This window comes from Amblyomma mixtum, chromosome 4, assembly GCF_055824585.1.
Source record: "Amblyomma mixtum isolate Tamu chromosome 4, ASM5582458v1, whole genome shotgun sequence".
NCBI classification, from domain to species: Eukaryota; Metazoa; Arthropoda; class Arachnida; order Ixodida; family Ixodidae; genus Amblyomma; species Amblyomma mixtum.
In genome coordinates, this window is record NC_143015.1 from 152,610,441 (window position 1) to 152,628,130 (window position 17,690).

The following is a 17,690-nucleotide window of genomic DNA, read 5'->3' on the forward strand; positions in this document are numbered from 1 at the left end:
GCAAAGAAATAAATCCAAGAATTTCTATTTTTGCTTATTTGCAATTTGCTTGTTGGGCTACGCAGAAGTTGCGTCTAAGGGAAATGAGACGGTGAAATCGAGCAGGCGTCCAAATTGCTGGTGATGGAAAATCTACATGTGCCCTTCCACCTCAGTAGCCCATCCATATCTCATAACCATATCACTATGGCTGATTATACACACCCCCACCTCCGAATATTTCTTCCTTCGCAAATCGCTCACTCTTGTGAACTTTCCATTGCCAGTTATACACGCCACATGCCCTGCCAAAATCCGCTTCTTCATCGAAATCTAACCTACATCAGGATGCAATTGAAATAAACAGCAGTTAGTAAATGTGGCACACGGTGTCCCGCATTACTCCGCTAAAAAAAATCACTACAAGAAAAAAAGCGAGCTATGAGATGTTTGCCTATATCCAAACAAGCCCATAGGTATTAAATTTTTTCAGCTTTTAATTTGTGCTGATCTATTAATAACAATCTGTTCTTGTAGTCTAATTCTTACTGATTCATTTTCTACCCCTGCCGTTTTCGTTAAGGTCATTACAAGATTTTTTCGAACGCATTCATATTTGCATCTATTCTGGTAATCTTATTCCAATGTAAGCTTGATACCGTACCAATAACGTCGTAGGTTAGACGTCAGCCATTGCCCCAGAGCACCGAATTTTAAATATCTTCTCCTGACTACACTGTGCCAGGGCATCCGGCTGTAAGTATTGCTGGTCAAACCTCTTATAGATACAAATTTTTTGTAGCGAAAGATTCGTAGTTGAAGTGAAGTAACAGGGGAGAATGTGTTGATAATGTATACCCGACCCGAGATGTGTCTGGCGTTCGATTACATGCCATGCTGCACAGCGCTAGTAATAAAAATGGTTAACTACTGCCTAATTAAATGAGTGAACAGTTCAGGTTGCATGGATAATCACGTGTGTGTAGACGTTACCGCCATGGTTAGGTAAAAACTCACAGTGATTCACCAAATCGTGTGATCAGGCAGCCGACATGAGAACAACAATTGAGAACTTCATGCGGAAGTTTATGCACAAGCTTATCTGTCCCTGGCAAATGTCTTTTCATGTCCAAGATTAGTAAGCTTCTGAGACAACGCCTGCACCGATGAGGTTCGGCTTAAAAAGGAATTCACCGTATTACTTCTAAAGTAAGCTGCGAACTATTTGAGCAGACATAACACTCGAGAAAAATAAAAGCTGTTCAGTTCAGTGCAAACTTTAACATGTATTTCAGCGATGCGACAACCGAAGCAGCATGTTTGGTACGCCTTGAGGACAAAAACTAATGGAGTGTCATGTAAGCTTTGCAGCATCAGACTTGCCTTTATGTTAGAGTAAGCAAATTCTGTGTTTTTGGTAGCAAAACAAAATCTAACATACGAATAAATGTACATTCCGCTTTGTCAGAGCAAGGTACGGTTTTAAAGACGCTCAAAAGCTAAAATATCCATAAAGAAACCTCGATTTTGAAAAACATGGCTTTCAGGTCCTCTATCAAAGAGAGGTTCTTGGTGAGACTGGTGGCGGTTGGGAAGACAGTACGCGAGAAAAATATGTTTATCTGAGGACTATGCTCGCCCGGTAGTCATTTCTGACCATTCCAGGTGCCAGCCATATTGGAGGCCAAGCATCAAGACAACATCAAACTTCTTGAAGACGTCCTCAAATGATCAGAAAGTGCTCATCCCGAACAGGACATTCTCAGTACTTTTTGAATGCATCGATGGCTAAATGCCCTCATCAGGGTGTCCTCAGTATTTGCTGTACCACCGAAGTCTAGCAAAATGGGCCCCATAACCTGCTGCGAGCATAAGCATGAGCGTGAGCTGCGAGCATGAAGCAAGAACTTGGCGAGTTGAGTGGTTCCCGCTCGCGCCTTCTATACTGCCAACAACAACTCTGATGCCATTACGAGACGAAGCGCAAACGCGGTACGCAAGCGCCATCGTCCAACGGATGTTGGAAGCTCCCAATCGCGGGAAAGTTTAAACACCTTTGAACCCCAATGGATTAAAGAAGAGCCCTTTCTTCTCATAAACAGCCTTCCGTACACATTTCAAATCCGTCGTGAGACCTCCACTGACTCGTAGTCTACCATTACCCTCTACGCGAACGACTAGACAACTTGTTTGCAACGCCGTGTCAATGACACTAATCATCCGTCAACAGGACCTTTTTCCATTCGAACCCTGTCAGCGCCTACTTACTTGTTTGCGCTTGTTTTCCTCCTCATCCACCTCATCGTGTTTATCGAGTGAAACAAAAAGACAGGTAGTGCCAACGCAGGCGTCTCACTGTTGCTCCCACGACGAGTGAAATCGTCACGCCACACCTGTTGTCGTCGCTAACGGTGTCGTAAAGATAATCTGTTATCCCTAGGCAGTCTCTGCCGCGGGGATTACCTGCCTCTAGAATCACTGTGCAAGCAGGCGCATTTTTGTTGCCTTCTCCAACGTAAGCTCGACTTTTATGCGTGGCTGTCGTCACGTCCTGTTGCAACCGGATTCCGCGTCTGATGACGTCTGGTTAGACCGCTCGAGCGGATCACTCTAGGCGCATGCTTGAAATGTTCGCGGGCTCTTCCTTCGGCACTCTACGCTGGCTTCGGCTGACTCGCGGAGTTTTTTCTAGCCCCGCCATTCTAGGCTGTAACCGGACATTAAGGGAGATAAGTTAACGACCAAGGATTAGCGGTGGAAAAACAAAAGCTTTTGGGCGAAAGTTTCCGCACATAGGCACCTCTGCACTCGTTCATCGAGGAAGGGAGCGGACAGCAGCTGAGGTAAGTGCTTTCGTCAGTTTCTCGTATCTCTTGCGATTTTCTCGAGTTAATACTTTCGCTCACAGTGGCGATTACTAGTACCTACTCAACTCATTCTTAAGAGAGGGTGTATTTCCGTGTGAATATTAGTGCCTGAAGTGCTCGTCTTGATTTTGTCCTCTAGATCACTAGCTTTGTACATATACCATCAGAAACGTGATTCTCTGTTGAATCGACAATCAGGAGCTCATTAGCGTGTCTCGCTCTCAACAGGAGGCCCATAATAAAGCTGGTCATATCTGGGGCGTTTAGTGACACCATGTCGGATGCACGGGCGACCAACTGCTTTGAGATGTAGTTTTCTAACGTATTCGGCTATTCTCACTTGGTATCTTTTCCGCTCGTTCTCGTGCTCTCAGTTTTGAAACAGTGTACCTATTTCCACATGTCTTATCGGGTATAGATTAAAAAGTGACTGGCTCGCCAGAAACTACAAGCATATCTAGTACCATCGAAGCATACTTCAATGAGCCAGTTTTCTTATGACTCCACTGGATGTTGTAGGATTTCGCATATTAGCATTATGAAGTGGACGTTTTGTGCACTGTCTGGTATAAGAAACAACTGCCGATATGAGTTCATACCTGCTACCGGAGCTGGGTAATGAACACTTTTTTGTGCTGTCAGGACCTTATGTCTGAAGCAGCTTTTCGTCGCTGTGGTAACAGTTGAATACAAAAACTTAGTACACCACTCGCCTCATGAGGCAAATTTTAGTCGCGAAAACATGACGAAGGTTTTTGACGGTTCCATTTCATAAGCGAAAGAAAGAGGTTTCCCTTTTTGCTGTCATCATACAACTTAACATTACACTTTACACATGACATAACTAGCGACGGCATAGCTTACGGCATAAACATGTCTGCCTTGCAGAATGTTTTACCTGCTGGGAGCAGTAGCTGTAGTGCGTACTGAACTATGCCGGTAAATCTTTTTCTTACCGGCTGCATCAGCGTCTCAGCCGCGTCAGCTCGTCATACATCCGCATATTGCGTTAGTTTCCTTATGGACAGAATTTCAACGCACGATTTTTGAGCTCGTCCTATCAACACTGAATGAAACCTTCTAGCTATGAATTATGGCTAAGGTGACTGATTTTCGAAAAGGTTCTCTTTTTTTTGCGGAGTAACATGCGGTAGTTCGCATGCAGTGCTTGTTTTCCTTTGCACCCTCCAACGCAATATCTATGCTTATACCCCTTGTTTAACATGACAACTATGCATCAGTCAACTCCCATTTCATTGTCGCGCTATGTTACCCATCACTGCGCGTGTTTGGAATGGTACACAGAAACGTGTAGCAGAGGAAGAGCCCTTGAGCTTTTTTGAATACCGGCAAATGTTTATAGAAGGTCTATAGACTTCGAAGCTTGCAGAAGGAAGCAATAAGCACAGCATTACTTTACAACTACATTTATTTAGGATCGTGCCTGCATGTGCGAAAGGCGCTTTAGGAGGACATTTTGTGATCCTTGTTGTGCATTCCTGCATGCAAAGAGAACTCAAGGTTCAAAATGTTAGAGAGACGAAGTGAGCGATTGTTTTAATTCTCTATGTCTGCACCTATCATACGCTGCTGTTTATCTGTTACTCTGTTTCTCGCTTTCTCTGGAATAGTTAATATCTATAGCACAGACTTCAGTCACAAAGCACTGAACACCGAAGAGCGATAAATAACTGCTGCATATCTTAAATAACAATTAGTACGCCAACCTAAGAAGTTTTGTTAAAGTATTCTTCTAACATTTATCTCTGTACACATTCTGTGCTTGGTGTTTGCAGTGAGAAGCAGTGAGAGTGGTCTAAAACTGGATGGCCAAGTTGTGCATCGCGTTGGGACTGTGCGCTGCAGCGGCGTTTTTCTCATTGTCCCAGTTCGCCTCACGACGAGGCAGAGATGGTGACGTGAAAGCATTGTGCTCGTGGCTAACGCGTGCGGGTGTGCCCGACAGAGTGAGACATTGGGCTCTGACCTCACCGCTACTAAACTGCGCCAAAAAGCTGCGCGAAGAACAGGAAAAGGAAGTGACGACATTGGACTCTTCGTTCGCAGAAGAGGAGCAGGAATTGTACACCACAGCTTCCTCGGTGTCAACCGAATCTACCTACGAATCGTCGTATCAAGAGTACGATGATTCGACGCCTACATATAGTTCGCAAGCTCCAGAGCAGTTAGAAGAGTACCGGACTAGGTGGCACAGAAAAACCGCGTCTCCCGAATCTCGCACATCTGTGCCGCTCGAACAAGGCAGTTCACAATCGTCATGGTCGCGTATTTTAGCTTCAAGTCAAGGGCAGCAAAAAGCAACCTATCATTTACCTTCAGCCGAAACCCCACAGTACAAAGAAGAAAGGATAACCACGCGTAGACCACTGTTCAGGTCTGACCGGCATGGCGACATGCCCAATGTGCAGACAACAGAAACCGCGCCTCCATCATCAAGCGACCAGCTGGCGAAGGTGACAATTCCAGTTTCTAATATAGGCTTCGAAACTTTACTAGAAAAATCGGAAAAGACAATGCCTAAACCGCTGTTGGAACTCATAAGGCAGAGAACAAAACAGGTGACCAGCGCGTCTCCGTCACGAACCCCAGCAACTAGCGACAGTGAAGCACAAAGTACGAACCCCGCACTTTTGGCGGCAAGTGTGGCACCTATGAATCTAGAGGAAGAAAAAACCGTTTCTACAGAGCTGCCAGACACCCTCAGACGCAAGCCCAACGATTTTCCTGCGAAATCAACAATGCTTGCCTCTACCACACAGATACGTGAAAAGCAGGAAGCTTCTGAATCATCATCTGTTTCGTCATCAGCTATAATTCATGAGCATGCAACTCAAGCTATTTATTTCACCGCCACATTCGCGCCAAAGCCACAGGAAAGAGAGCCTTCTTTGCCTGAAGCACGGCCTCATCTAGAAGAACGGAGAAGCGAACAAACCACAACTGAGCCACTATCACCCTCACCTTTCACAGCCTCAAAAAATGAAGACGAAACGATCACAGATAACCTTTCAAACGCAGATCCTGCGTCCCAGCAACAGCATGCAGAAACTACCACGTCAGAAATCCCTTATCTCTTAGATAAGGACGCACAAAAAGGCACGTTCACGTCTGCTCCAGTTGTTTCAGTAAGTCGAGAACCGAAAGCGCCTACAACTGCAAAGACCTTTTCAGAATCATCTCTTACTGCTCCATATCAAGAAGAAGAGTTTAATGCTGGCTCTCACTCCGTCCCTTACACGGCTGGTAGCGAGCAAGATATTGGGGCATCGACAACACTTGTGGCATCGACTGTCAAAAATCTTGGCGAAGCCACTGACACTGCTTACGTCCAGCTCCTGCCAGAACAGACAGCCGAAAAGACTTGGCATTCTGTATCACTACAACAGGCTTCCACTCCTTGGAATGATAAAGACCTCCCAACTGGGACAACTGCGACGCAGTTCATCGTCGAAGATAGCGTTGAGGAAACCTTGAGCCCTACATCAGATCTCCTGCCAGGAAGGCAGGAAGAGAAGATATTTACCTCTGCACCGCATTCCGAGGATAACACCTCGTTGCCACGTCAAGACAGCGCGGGCAACAAAGACAACAAGACAACAAAAGTGCAGTCTACTGTCGAAGTCCGCGCTGAGGCAACTACAAGCACTGAGTCAGACCTACCGCTACAGGGAGCAGAGGAGGAGACATTGATACCTACGCCAATGCCTGCGTCTTCTGTTTCTTGGCAGGACGTGGACACTACACCTAGGACAAAAGCCTCGCAGGCCGCAGTCCAGAACAGATTTGAAACAGCCACAGGTACTGAATTAAATTTTCAGTTGCAACAGAAAGCCGAGACAAAAGCGCCCTCGGCAGCGGGGCCCGATTCTTCATCTTTATGGCAAGATCAACACATCACACTTCAGACAACAGCCACACAGTCCACTCTCGAAGATCTCGCTGAGGAAACTACGAGTACCGAATCAGCATTTGTGTCCAAACAGCGAGAAGAGAAGACATTAACTTCTAAACCATTGTCTGAGTCTTCCAGCTCGTGGCAAGATCAAGACGCCACACTTAGGTCAGCAGACACGCAGGCCCCTGTCCAAGGTGTTGCTGAAGTAGTCACAGGCACTGAATTCGATTTGCAGTTAGAACAGCAAGCAGAGAAGTCTCCCTCGGCAGCGGGGACCGAGCTTTCCACTTCGTTGCAATATCAAAAAATCATACCTGACATAGCAACCACGCGTTCTGCTCTCGAAGATGATGTCGAGGCAACCACAAGTACTAAATCCGAGCTTGAATCAGAGCAGGCAGCAGAGAAGACGCTGAGTTCTGTACCATTGCCCGAGCCTTCCACTTCGTGGCAAGACGAAGACGCTGTACTTAGGACAGGTACAACACAATCCACTGTCGAAGATAGTGTCGAGTCAAGCACGAGTACTAAATCAGAGCTCGAGTCAGAACAGCTAGCAGAGAGGACAGTAAGTTCTGCACCATTATCCGAGCCTTCCACTTTGTCTCAAGAGGAAGGCGCTGAGCCTAGGACAAGTACAACACCATCCACTGTCGAAGATAGTGTCGAGTCAAGCAGGAGTACCAAATCAGAGCTCGAGTCAGAACAACTAGCAGAGAGGACAGTAAGTTCTGCACCATTATCCGAGCCTTCCACTTTGCCTCAAGAGGAAGGCGCTGAGCCTAGGACAAGTACAACACCATCCACTGTCGAAGATAGTGTCGAGTCAAGCACGAGTACTAAATCAGAGCTCGAGTCAGAACTGCTAGCAGAGACGACAGTAAGTTCTGCACCATTATCCGAGCCTTCCACTTTGCCTCAAGAGGAAGGCGCTGAGCCTAGGACAAGTACAACACCATCCACTGTCGAAGATAGTGTCGAGTCAAGCACGAGTACTAAATCAGAGCTCGAGTCAGAACAGCTAGCAGAGAGGACAGTAAGTTCTGCACCATTATCCGAGCCTTCCACTTTGCCTCAAGAGGAAGGCGCTGAACCTAGGACAAGTACAACACCATCCACTGTCGAAGATAGTGTCGAGTCAAGCACGAGTACTAAATCAGAGCTCGAGTCAGAACAGCTAGCAGAGAGGACAGTAAGTTCTGCACCATTATCCGAGCCTTCCACTTTGCCTCAAGAGGAAGGCGCTGAGCCTAGGACAAGTACAACACCATCCACTGTCGAAGATAGTGTCGAGTCAAGCAGGAGTACCAAATCAGAGCTCGAGTCAGAACAACTAGCAGAGAGGACAGTAAGTTCTGCACCATTATCCGAGCCTTCCACTTTGCCTCAAGAGGAAGGCGCTGAGCCTAGGACAAGTACAACACCATCCACTGTCGAAGATAGTGTCGAGTCAAGCACGAGTACTAAATCAGAGCTCGAGTCAGAACAGCTAGCAGAGAGGACAGTAAGTTCTGCACCATTATCCGAGCCTTCCACTTCGCCTCAAGAGGAAGACACTGAACCTAGGACAGGTACAACACAATCCGCTGTCGAAGATAGTGTCGAGTCAAGCACGAGTACTAAATCAGAGCTCGAGTCAGAACAGCTAGCAGAGAAGACAGTAAGTTCTGCACCATTATCCGAGCCTTCCACTTGGCCTCAAGAGGAAGACACTGAACCTAGGACAGATGCAACACAATCCACTATCGAATATAGTGTCGAGTCAAGCGCGAGTACTAAATCAGAGCTCGAGTCAGAACAGCTAGCAGAGAAGACAGTAAGTTCGGCACCATTATCCGAACCTTCCACTTCACCTCAAGAGGAAGGCACTGAACCTAGGACAGGTACAATACAATCCACTTTCGAAGATAGCGTTGAGACAACCACGAGTACAAAATCAGAGCTCGAGCCAGAACAGCCAGCAGTGAAGACGGTGAGCTCTGCACTATTGTCCGAGTCTACAATTTCGTGGCAAGATGCAGACACTGGACCTGGAACAGGTACAACACAATTCATTGTCGAAGATAGTGTGGAGGCAACCACGAGTACTCAATCAGAGCTCGAGTCAAAACAGCTAGCAGAGAAGAAGGTGAATTCTGCACCGTTGCCCGAGCCTTCCACTTCGTCTCAAGACGAACACACTGGGTCGAGTACAAATACAACACAACCTACTGCCGAAAATAGTGTTGCGGAAGTCGAGAGTACTGAATTAGAGATAGAGTCAGAACAGCTGGAAGAGAAGGCGGTGAATTCTGCACCTTTGCCCGAGCCTTCCACTTCTTCGCAAGATAAAGACACTGAACCTAGGACAAGTAAAACACAATCCACTGTCGAAGAAAGTGTTGAGACAACCACGACTACTAAATCGAATTTGCTGTCACAGCTACGAGAGACGACCGTAACTTTTGCACAGCTACCTGCCTCTACCACATTGTATCAAATTCAGGACACCACGCCTAGCACAACAGTCTCGGCGGCTACAATCGAAGACCATGTCGAGCTGACCACGACTACTGAGCCCACCATCGAGGAACCAGAAGGGCCTAAAATTGTGTGCTATTTCACCAGTTGGTCCATTTACCGTGACGAGCGCGGCCTCTTCACACCAGAGGACATCGACCCGAAGCTTTGCACGCACATCATGTACGCCTTTGCAAGTCTAGACTCAGCCACTCTGCTGATAAGCATGGCTGACCCCTGGGCAGACGAGGACATCGAACTCTACAAGGTTGGTGTTACGTTTCTTCTTGGTGTAGGAAAAATCATGGCAATGGCATTATCGCTACAAGTGTTCTTTCATATATCACCAAGAGATACACAGGACCTCAGACTATTTATTATAGCTTCAGAAACAGAATGGGCGACACCCAAGGCACTGAACTTGGTCAGTTGGATCATGCTTAAAATTCTGTATTGAAAGATCGACTGGTCATAGGAAGTAAATAATTACAAACGCCAGTGCCTTGACAAGCGCCAACAAGAGAAGGCCAATTCGGTTAAATTTCTTACTTCTGACTTTATATTTATTCCTGATCTGTTTCCTGGCAAAAACTGTATCAAAATATGAACTACAAATTCAGAAAAAAAACGCTTTCTTTATACGGGCTTATCGAAAATTGGGAAAGAATTGCGCTTTTCAGCGCCCCGACTTATCACGGATTCCGTCGCTCTTCGACGACTGAGCTCCGCCATCTTCCTATCACTTTGCATCAACGTGTACAGGCGAGATAAGAGCTTGCACCGGAGAAAAGCCAAAGCAAACATCAAGATAAAATGAGGCAAACGGAGGAAAAAGTTTAAGCTTGATTTTCTCAGCTTTCACTTTCTCTGCGATTGACGTCACTTATCCCTTTCGGCATTTCGTGACAAGGGGCAGTATAATATTTTTGTCTTTTTTTTGCGCATGAATTCTCAGACGTTGAGAAGGGTAATAAAGACCTCAATTTTTTTTCTAATAGCAGCGATAGTTCCTAAAAATTGTTTTTGCAACAAATGTTCTCATGAATAAATGCATGCTGGGGTTTAACATTCATTTTCATAAGTAATGGACATCTAAAAAAGATAACCAATAGCTGTATTGGACACAACAGGAATTTATGAGCATGCTGAAATAAAAAAAACTTGCACAATTTTTCCTTATTTATTTAACTTTCCAGGAATTACTTTACGAGGATGTTAATTGTGAATACTCCTCAGCTACACCAGTGATCTCAACATGAAACAGAATAATTCAATCTGCATAGGAGTTACATATCTGTGCCAAAGTTCGTTGAATTCCATGCTTATGTGATGAAAATAGTGGGAAATATAGTCAGGAATCGTTTTGTTTTTCGTGTATGCCATTAGTCAATGCATTCCTCCCAAGTGACGCGATGCATTTACCGCGTTCATAAATAAAATTACAAGACAACATAGCAGACTAGCTGACCCTGGTTACTTCGACGCATGATCCACTCGAGGCCTATCGCTTCTTTGTATTAAAGTTCACTGTGTCTCCTAATTTGTTTGTATCTACTTAGCTGCTTGTGATGATGGTACAAAGCACAAAACCGTCCTTTTGTACCACAGCGAGTGACGTCACTGAAGGCGGCGAACCGGCGGCTGAAGGTCCTCCTGTCTCTGGGCGGGGCGGTAGACAGCGACCGTCCTGACAAGAAGTACTCAAGGCTAGCAGCTAACGCCACTGCTAGGCGCAACTTCGCTCGTCACGCTGCCTCATTCGTGGTCAAGCACCGCTTTGACGGTCTCGACGTCGACTGGGAGTTCCCGAACTGCGAGTTCGGCGTCTGTCCGTCCAACCCACCGGACAAGGAGAACTTTGTGCTGCTACTCAAGGTGAGGAAGGAGCGCCATAACACATTCAGTGCAAATGTTTTAGCAGTGTGAGTGGTAGCAGCCTTCCGAAACAGTGATACGTTCCTTTAAATTTGATAGTAGATTCATTCTCCTGATGGAAACATTAGGCGCAGCCACAATACCACGCGCATGCACTCGCTGAGAATTTCTCTGTACTCTAGAGGTTCCGCTGATTAAGGCCAAATTCACATAAAAAGGCCTATGAACTTCAAGTATCACAAGTATAAAAGCGGGAAATACGCACGAATAGCCAAATGAAAACTAGGATAGGTATGCTTTCATTAAAACTACTTCTACTGTCAGTAGTATTTCCATGTGAAGACAAGGACTTGGGGAGGACTTTTTCTGAACCTTGTTGGTGCATGCCTGCCGACAAAAAAGGTGTTAGAGTAGGGCTTGTCGGACCAGTTGATTCATTATAGATGCGAAGAAAGAACGGCGAAGAAGCAAAGACGCACACGTGTGTCGTGTCTCGTTTGCGCAGTTCCTTCTTCGCATCTACAGAGAAGGTGTTAAGTTCCGGTGCTTGAATACTTCGGGACAATAAGTAGCGAGGTATAACGGACACCTCAAAAGTTTTCGCCCCAGTTGAGGTTGTGAACTGCGCACTTTCTTTGACTGCCAGAGGACAATGTCACACTCTGGAGAAATTTCTAGACTGTACTTCAATGTCTAAGGCAGATACAGTGACGTTCTCAATGTATTTGAGCAGGATCTTTTATCCCCACTCCTCCAGCCCCCCCCAGCTCCCCCCAGCCCCCCCCCCCCCCCCCCCCCCCCCCCCGGGGCGTTTTTTTTTTGTCAATGCATTAACGAGTTCCGGATGTGCGTTTCGTTCAAAGGACCTGCGAGAGGCGTTCGTCGAGTACAGTCCACCTCTCCTGCTCACGGCTGCTCTTTCGGGAAACATCGAAGTAATTGAGGAAGCTTACCACGTGCCCGAGATATTCGAGTAAGTGAATGGCTTCTGCATTTCCGAACAACAACAACACTAGTCGAGAAATTACGGAACAAATGTTGGTATAAGGTTGGTGAAGTGAATTACTTTAAAAGCATGCAAACTTGATTATCCTTGCAACTTAAATACCTTGCTTTTACTTGGAAACATCAAGCACCATTCTAATAAAAGTCCCCGGAAAAGCTGTCTCTGCTCAGTTCGACCGTGATTAGGAAACTATAAGCTCTCTCATTTAGCAACGAGGATTTACAAAGACATAAACGTCCTTTTTCCTGTTTCCGTCTGATCGAAAAAACTTTATACACTCAACATCGGAACAGTGGGGTACTCACGATTTTTTCTCCAACGTGCAGTCAGCTCGACTTTGCAACTATCATGGCGTACGACTACTACGGTGCCTGGAGTACCACCATTGGCCACTACGCGCCTCTTCAGTCGGCCATGGACGAAACTAATCCCGAGATAAGCATTGTAAGCATTCAGATCTTTTCTTCGGGATTACCTGCCCTTGTTAATTACTGTGCTCTCACCTCAGTTAAAGGTGCACTAGAGAGGAATCTGAACTCTTCTTTTTACCGCGGGAACTCCATCTATACGTTTCCAGCATTCTTAGAAACTTCGAATTATTGTCCTATGCGGCCGATTTCCTTAATTTAAATCGGATTAAATGTCCAAGCTGCCGCCTTTTTTTGAACTCACCGCTGTCGGCAGGAGTCAACTAACGCGTGGAGTGCCTTTCAGGCAGTCGCGTGGCGGCTTCGCTTTCACTTTTACTTTGTTTTTTATGTTTCCGTGAATAAATATATCCACTCAGGGACTACATAGCTGCAAATTATAAGCCCACGGAAATAAAGATACGCGTGGACTCTTTGCTTTCGCCGTTCGCTAACGTATCACTCCGCCGATGGCACAGCGGCAAGCCGCCATGGGACTGGCTGAAAGGTTGGTTGACTCATCCTACCGTCAGCGGTGAGTTCAAAAAAAGGAGGGAGCCGGGACGTTTAATCCGATTTAAATTAGGGAAATCGACCGCACAAGACAGTAATTCGAAGTTTGTAAGAATGCTGGGAACGTGTGGATCGAGTTCCCGCGGTAAAAAGACGAGTTCAGATTCCCCTTTAGTGCGCCTTTAATCATTGCACACGGCACGAAGCCTTGCCAACAACAGCACACCCGAGTGCCGCGCACGTGCTCGGCCTTTTACAGCATGTCTGTGAAAGTGGGAAGTGCAGTGCTGGGTGCTTTGGGTTAACAACGCCGGGGCGGCTCTCTTGCATTGCTCCTCGGCAGTAAAAGGACTGCGCGATAGTCAGCAGTCCTGTTTGTTGTCCCCTTGTTTTCTGTGCCTGGAGGTAACCGTCCCAGATAAGGAAACTAGCGCAAGTGCTAACCTAGCGCTTTCTTTCGCGCGTGCGACAAAGCGGAGGCAGAGGAAGCCTACACCTCAGGCTTTCTTTTCTTTTTGGAGATTCAGGAAGACAAAGCCTTCGATATAAAAGCGTCATACTTGATTGCAAACATTTACAAGCTACCTATATTTTAAGCATGTGAAACATTCCTTGGCTGGGTAAACCAGGCTGTAGCAGCGTTCATATTCAGGGCCGCAGAGTTTCACACAAATATATCCAAAGCCGAAGCGAAGACATCATACGTCTCTGTCACCAACTATCCGGTACTGTCGGTACTAGCGGTACGGCCATTTTCGCGCTCTCTGAAGGATGAGTTATCGATAATATGCAGGTGCGTTTCGATCAAGAGAAGGTAAAGCAAGAAGAAGAAATAGTGCACAAACAACATGACCACGACGAAATTAATTATGCTATACGGGCAGTCAGTGGAGATGCATCTCTGTAATAGTTTCACTCAATAGTTCGCGGCGGTATTTGCATTTTTTTGTTAAAGGAATACAGGCACCTAATTTTGGTGTCATGTTTTCTTCTCTACACTGATGCGGAAGGCACTACTACCCATGAATCACCATGTGGTATTCACCTACGACTGCGAAATAATTCATAACCGTAATAAGGGAGTCATTACTCATTGGCATCCGCCCGAGCGCAGCCATACGGCTACAAAGGAAAGCTATACAGCTTTCTCAGAAACTTCGTAGTTAAAGAAAAATTCGTCCTGGTCCGGGGTTCGAACCCAGAACCACCGCTTCACCGGAGCAGTCGCTCTACCAATTGAGCTAACCAGGACGGCAAGCCTATGGTAGGGCGAGAGCGAATTGATCAATAACTCGAAGTGGGAACTGTGTTGGTCAAATGTTTTGGTTTCAACATTTGACCAATTCATAACCGTATTCTTCTGTCATGCTGTTTCGGTTTCGGTTTCAACAGCCGAACGATGGCTGTCACGTAAGGCATAGAAAAACGTCGATATAATCCCTGCTTCATCGTTTTAATTCACGAAACTTCTGAAGCGAGCGTTTCTCAAAAGCCAAAATGACAACAAATGCGGAAGCAGCAATTATATTGCAGTTTATTTCATGCCTCCCGTGACCTATAACCATAATTTGACGTCACAGTCCTCGTTCGGCTGTTAAAACCGAAACGGCACGAGAAATAAATTCTATTATAAATTATTCAGCGGTCGTAAAGAATACCAGGTGGTAATCCATGTATAATAATGTACTACGCATCATTACAAACAAGAAAACACGTTCTAAAGAGTTAGGTGACGATACTCCTTTAACCGAGCCCATTATCGCCCCTAGCCACCGCAAATAATTTAACCTAATCACCCCACCTCCTTGCAGGAGTACGTCGTGGACACTCTGCTAGCCATGGGAGCACCGGCTTCCCAGCTTGTCCTCGGGGTGCCGTTCTACGCCAGATCCTTCACGCTTTCGAACCCCCGCCTCAACGAGATTGGCTCTCCTTCGAAAGGTGCCGGAAAGCCAGGGCCCGTGACAGATTCTCCCGGCGTGCTCTCGTATTACGAGGTAAGGCGTACTGTGTGAAGGCTCTGCAAAGGGCAATAACTGGTCGTTACCAGACATGGTGGAAAAGAAATTGGCAGTGGCTTAGCTCAGCTATGCCAGGATACACGTAGCGAGAGGTGCGCAGTCTCTCCCTCGGTCGGAGGCTAGCGGCGAGGCGCGCCGCATCAGCTGCACGGCTGTGACGTCACTCGGCTCCTCACGCATGCGCACAAGTGGCGCCGAAGGTCCGCATTGAAATGGCTAGACTGCGGGTAATGTAGCTCTCGCTACAAAAACCAATGAGCGAGAGTCACGTGACAGTTTTGAAGTCTACAGTGATCAAAAATACAAGCGAGAAAGCCTATACCCCATCACAGTCTGTGGCGCGCTTTATGGCTACGGCCGGATCTCAGCCCTCAGTTAGGGACGACTTAGGCATGCCCGGAGAAAGAAAAAAGAGGAAATTTGGCATGAAGACTGCTTAGCATGCGCAGGCCGGCCAGATAATTTAATGCCCCCTGCAATTCTTTACGAAACCTTGCTTTGAGGACATTCTGAATATAACGTTTCATGGCCAGAATTAGTGTGTAAGTGCCAAGAGTTGCGCGTAGGCCTACCGAGTTGCTGCAGCAAGCATTCTAGTTATGCGGTAAAGCTGCACTTCACGTTTGCAGAAGATGATATGCCGTGCAAACCGGACGGGGAAATCATCAAGCGATAACCGTCGGCAATCCTATTCCCCATATTTTACAGTGGACACAGTTTTCTCAATTATACCTTGTAAAAGGCTTGGAAATCTTGTCTCACTCCACGCGCCTCTAAGTGCTTTATCCAGTAACTGTATTCATGGCGTCCGCGCTTCGGCGCCTCTCGGCTACTCAGAAAGCAAACTCCGCGAAAGTTTCCGATCATTCCAAGCAGATGGCACCACAGGTCTGCAGTTTCAGTTATATTTTCTCGCAAACGCGGAGTGGTTAAAAAGCGCTTAGTGCTCTGAATTTCTTTCCAATGCCGAAAATTGGAACAGAAAGCGTGACCAAAAAAGCACCGATGAGTTCTCCGCAATCAGGGAAGTCAGCATCACTCAAAAACCGCGGCAGACTTAACCTTCGCTTCTTAATTTCGCTGCGCATCTACTGTCGACGTCTTTCCAACAATCCTGGACAAGATCATTTCTGAACGGGAGAGAGTTTATGAACGGAATTTTTTTCGTATAATGTGAGATTTCACATTAATAAACAATATATTCGCAAATCTCCTGTTGGTGTGCTTGCACTTTTTTTTTGCTATTAACGTTTTTGCTATCGTCAAAAGCGCTCCCCATTGCTTTCCTCAGGCAGTCATAACTACTCGGTGCGAGCAATGGAACATTTTAAAAGAAAGATTTTGCTACACGTCAGAAGAATGGACCATTAACTTCAATATTTGCATGAAAGTAGCTTACAGTTTTGCAGTGTTCAGAATATTTTACAAGAATATTGGACATCGTTTACAACTCTTGATTTAGCGTTGGCAGTGATGAGGGCGACTAACATGGCCACCAAATATACCGTAAAGACATTTGAAATTTCGGGGGGAGGGGGGGGGGGTACAACGCAAACAAGCACTTGTGGGTGAAAAGTCGGAATTTCTTTTTCCTTTCCACCACTAAAATATTTATGCTGGAAGCATAGAGCATCCTATAAAATTCTACTGAAAATTCCATCTTAATGACTATCGAAGATTCATAGTAAGGCTTTAACTACTTTTTTCATAACAGTTTTATCTCCCAAAAACCTCACCGCTCTTCTGTCTTGCAGATTTGCAGCGCCATCAAGGCTGGCGGCTGGTCCACCATGATGGACCCCAGGGCGGGAGTGTACGCCTTTTCGGGCGACCAGTGGGTCTGCTTCGACGGGCCCCGTTCGTTGACGCGCAAGGCTCGCTTCGCTCAGCGGGCGGGACTCGCGGGCCTCATGGTTTGGGACCTGAGCATGGACGACTTTCGGGGCGAATGCGGCCGTGTCCGCCCTCTCCTCAGCGCCGTCCGCAGGGCCCTCTATCCGCCGCCAACGACACCAGCGGGCAGGGGCTGAACAGGGCGACTCGCAGCATGCATGGACATTTTGATTACTGCTCCGCGCAGTCTAAGCAGCCTCCGAAATAAGGGGCTACACCATGGAACGGAGTCTTCGTGCTTTCAACATCAGAGAAGGCCTGCCAACTTTTGAGAAAACTTGCTTTCAACATGTTCGCGTTAACGGCCAGGAGTTGAGAGTGGTGATCATCACTAAAAATCGAATACATGAAATGGACTGGTATTCGCCAATGTGCGTTTGACCACTTACATGGTGGCGATCAGGTATGAGCTGCTTGGCGCCAGAAACTGCTTTCCGGTGATCTTACTGCACAGTGCATTGACCTCGGGACAAAGAGGGAACAAAAGTCAAGACACTCCGTGTACACGTTCAGCCAAAGCTCCGAGCGAAGAAATGAAGACCAGCGCAACTAAATGGCTGGCTGATAAAGAAATCTCCAGGGGGGCACTCTGTTAGTGAAAGGTGTGTAATCTTTAGCAAAATGAAACTGTTCTCTAAAAATGAACGCAAATGCCCACGACGAGACCAGGATTGTGCTCGTGCCATGGATTTGCTCTGCGCCCAGCTTTTGGAA

General features: G+C 46.6%; 1 protein-coding gene across 1 annotated transcript; it reads left to right on the forward strand.

Annotated features, from left to right (window-relative positions):
* Positions 1-2,551: 2,551 nt before the first annotated feature.
* On the forward strand, positions 2,552-17,636 carry LOC149348806 (uncharacterized). Its single transcript, XM_089588348.1, has 7 exons — positions 2,552-2,822; positions 4,643-9,529; positions 10,870-11,136; positions 12,000-12,109; positions 12,469-12,586; positions 14,874-15,059; positions 16,838-17,636. Exons 2-7 carry the CDS (start codon positions 4,673-4,675, stop codon positions 17,111-17,113), a joined length of 5,814 nt encoding a protein of 1,937 aa, XP_089444474.1. The 5' UTR covers positions 2,552-2,822; positions 4,643-4,672; the 3' UTR covers positions 17,114-17,636.
* Positions 17,637-17,690: the final 54 nt, after the last annotated feature.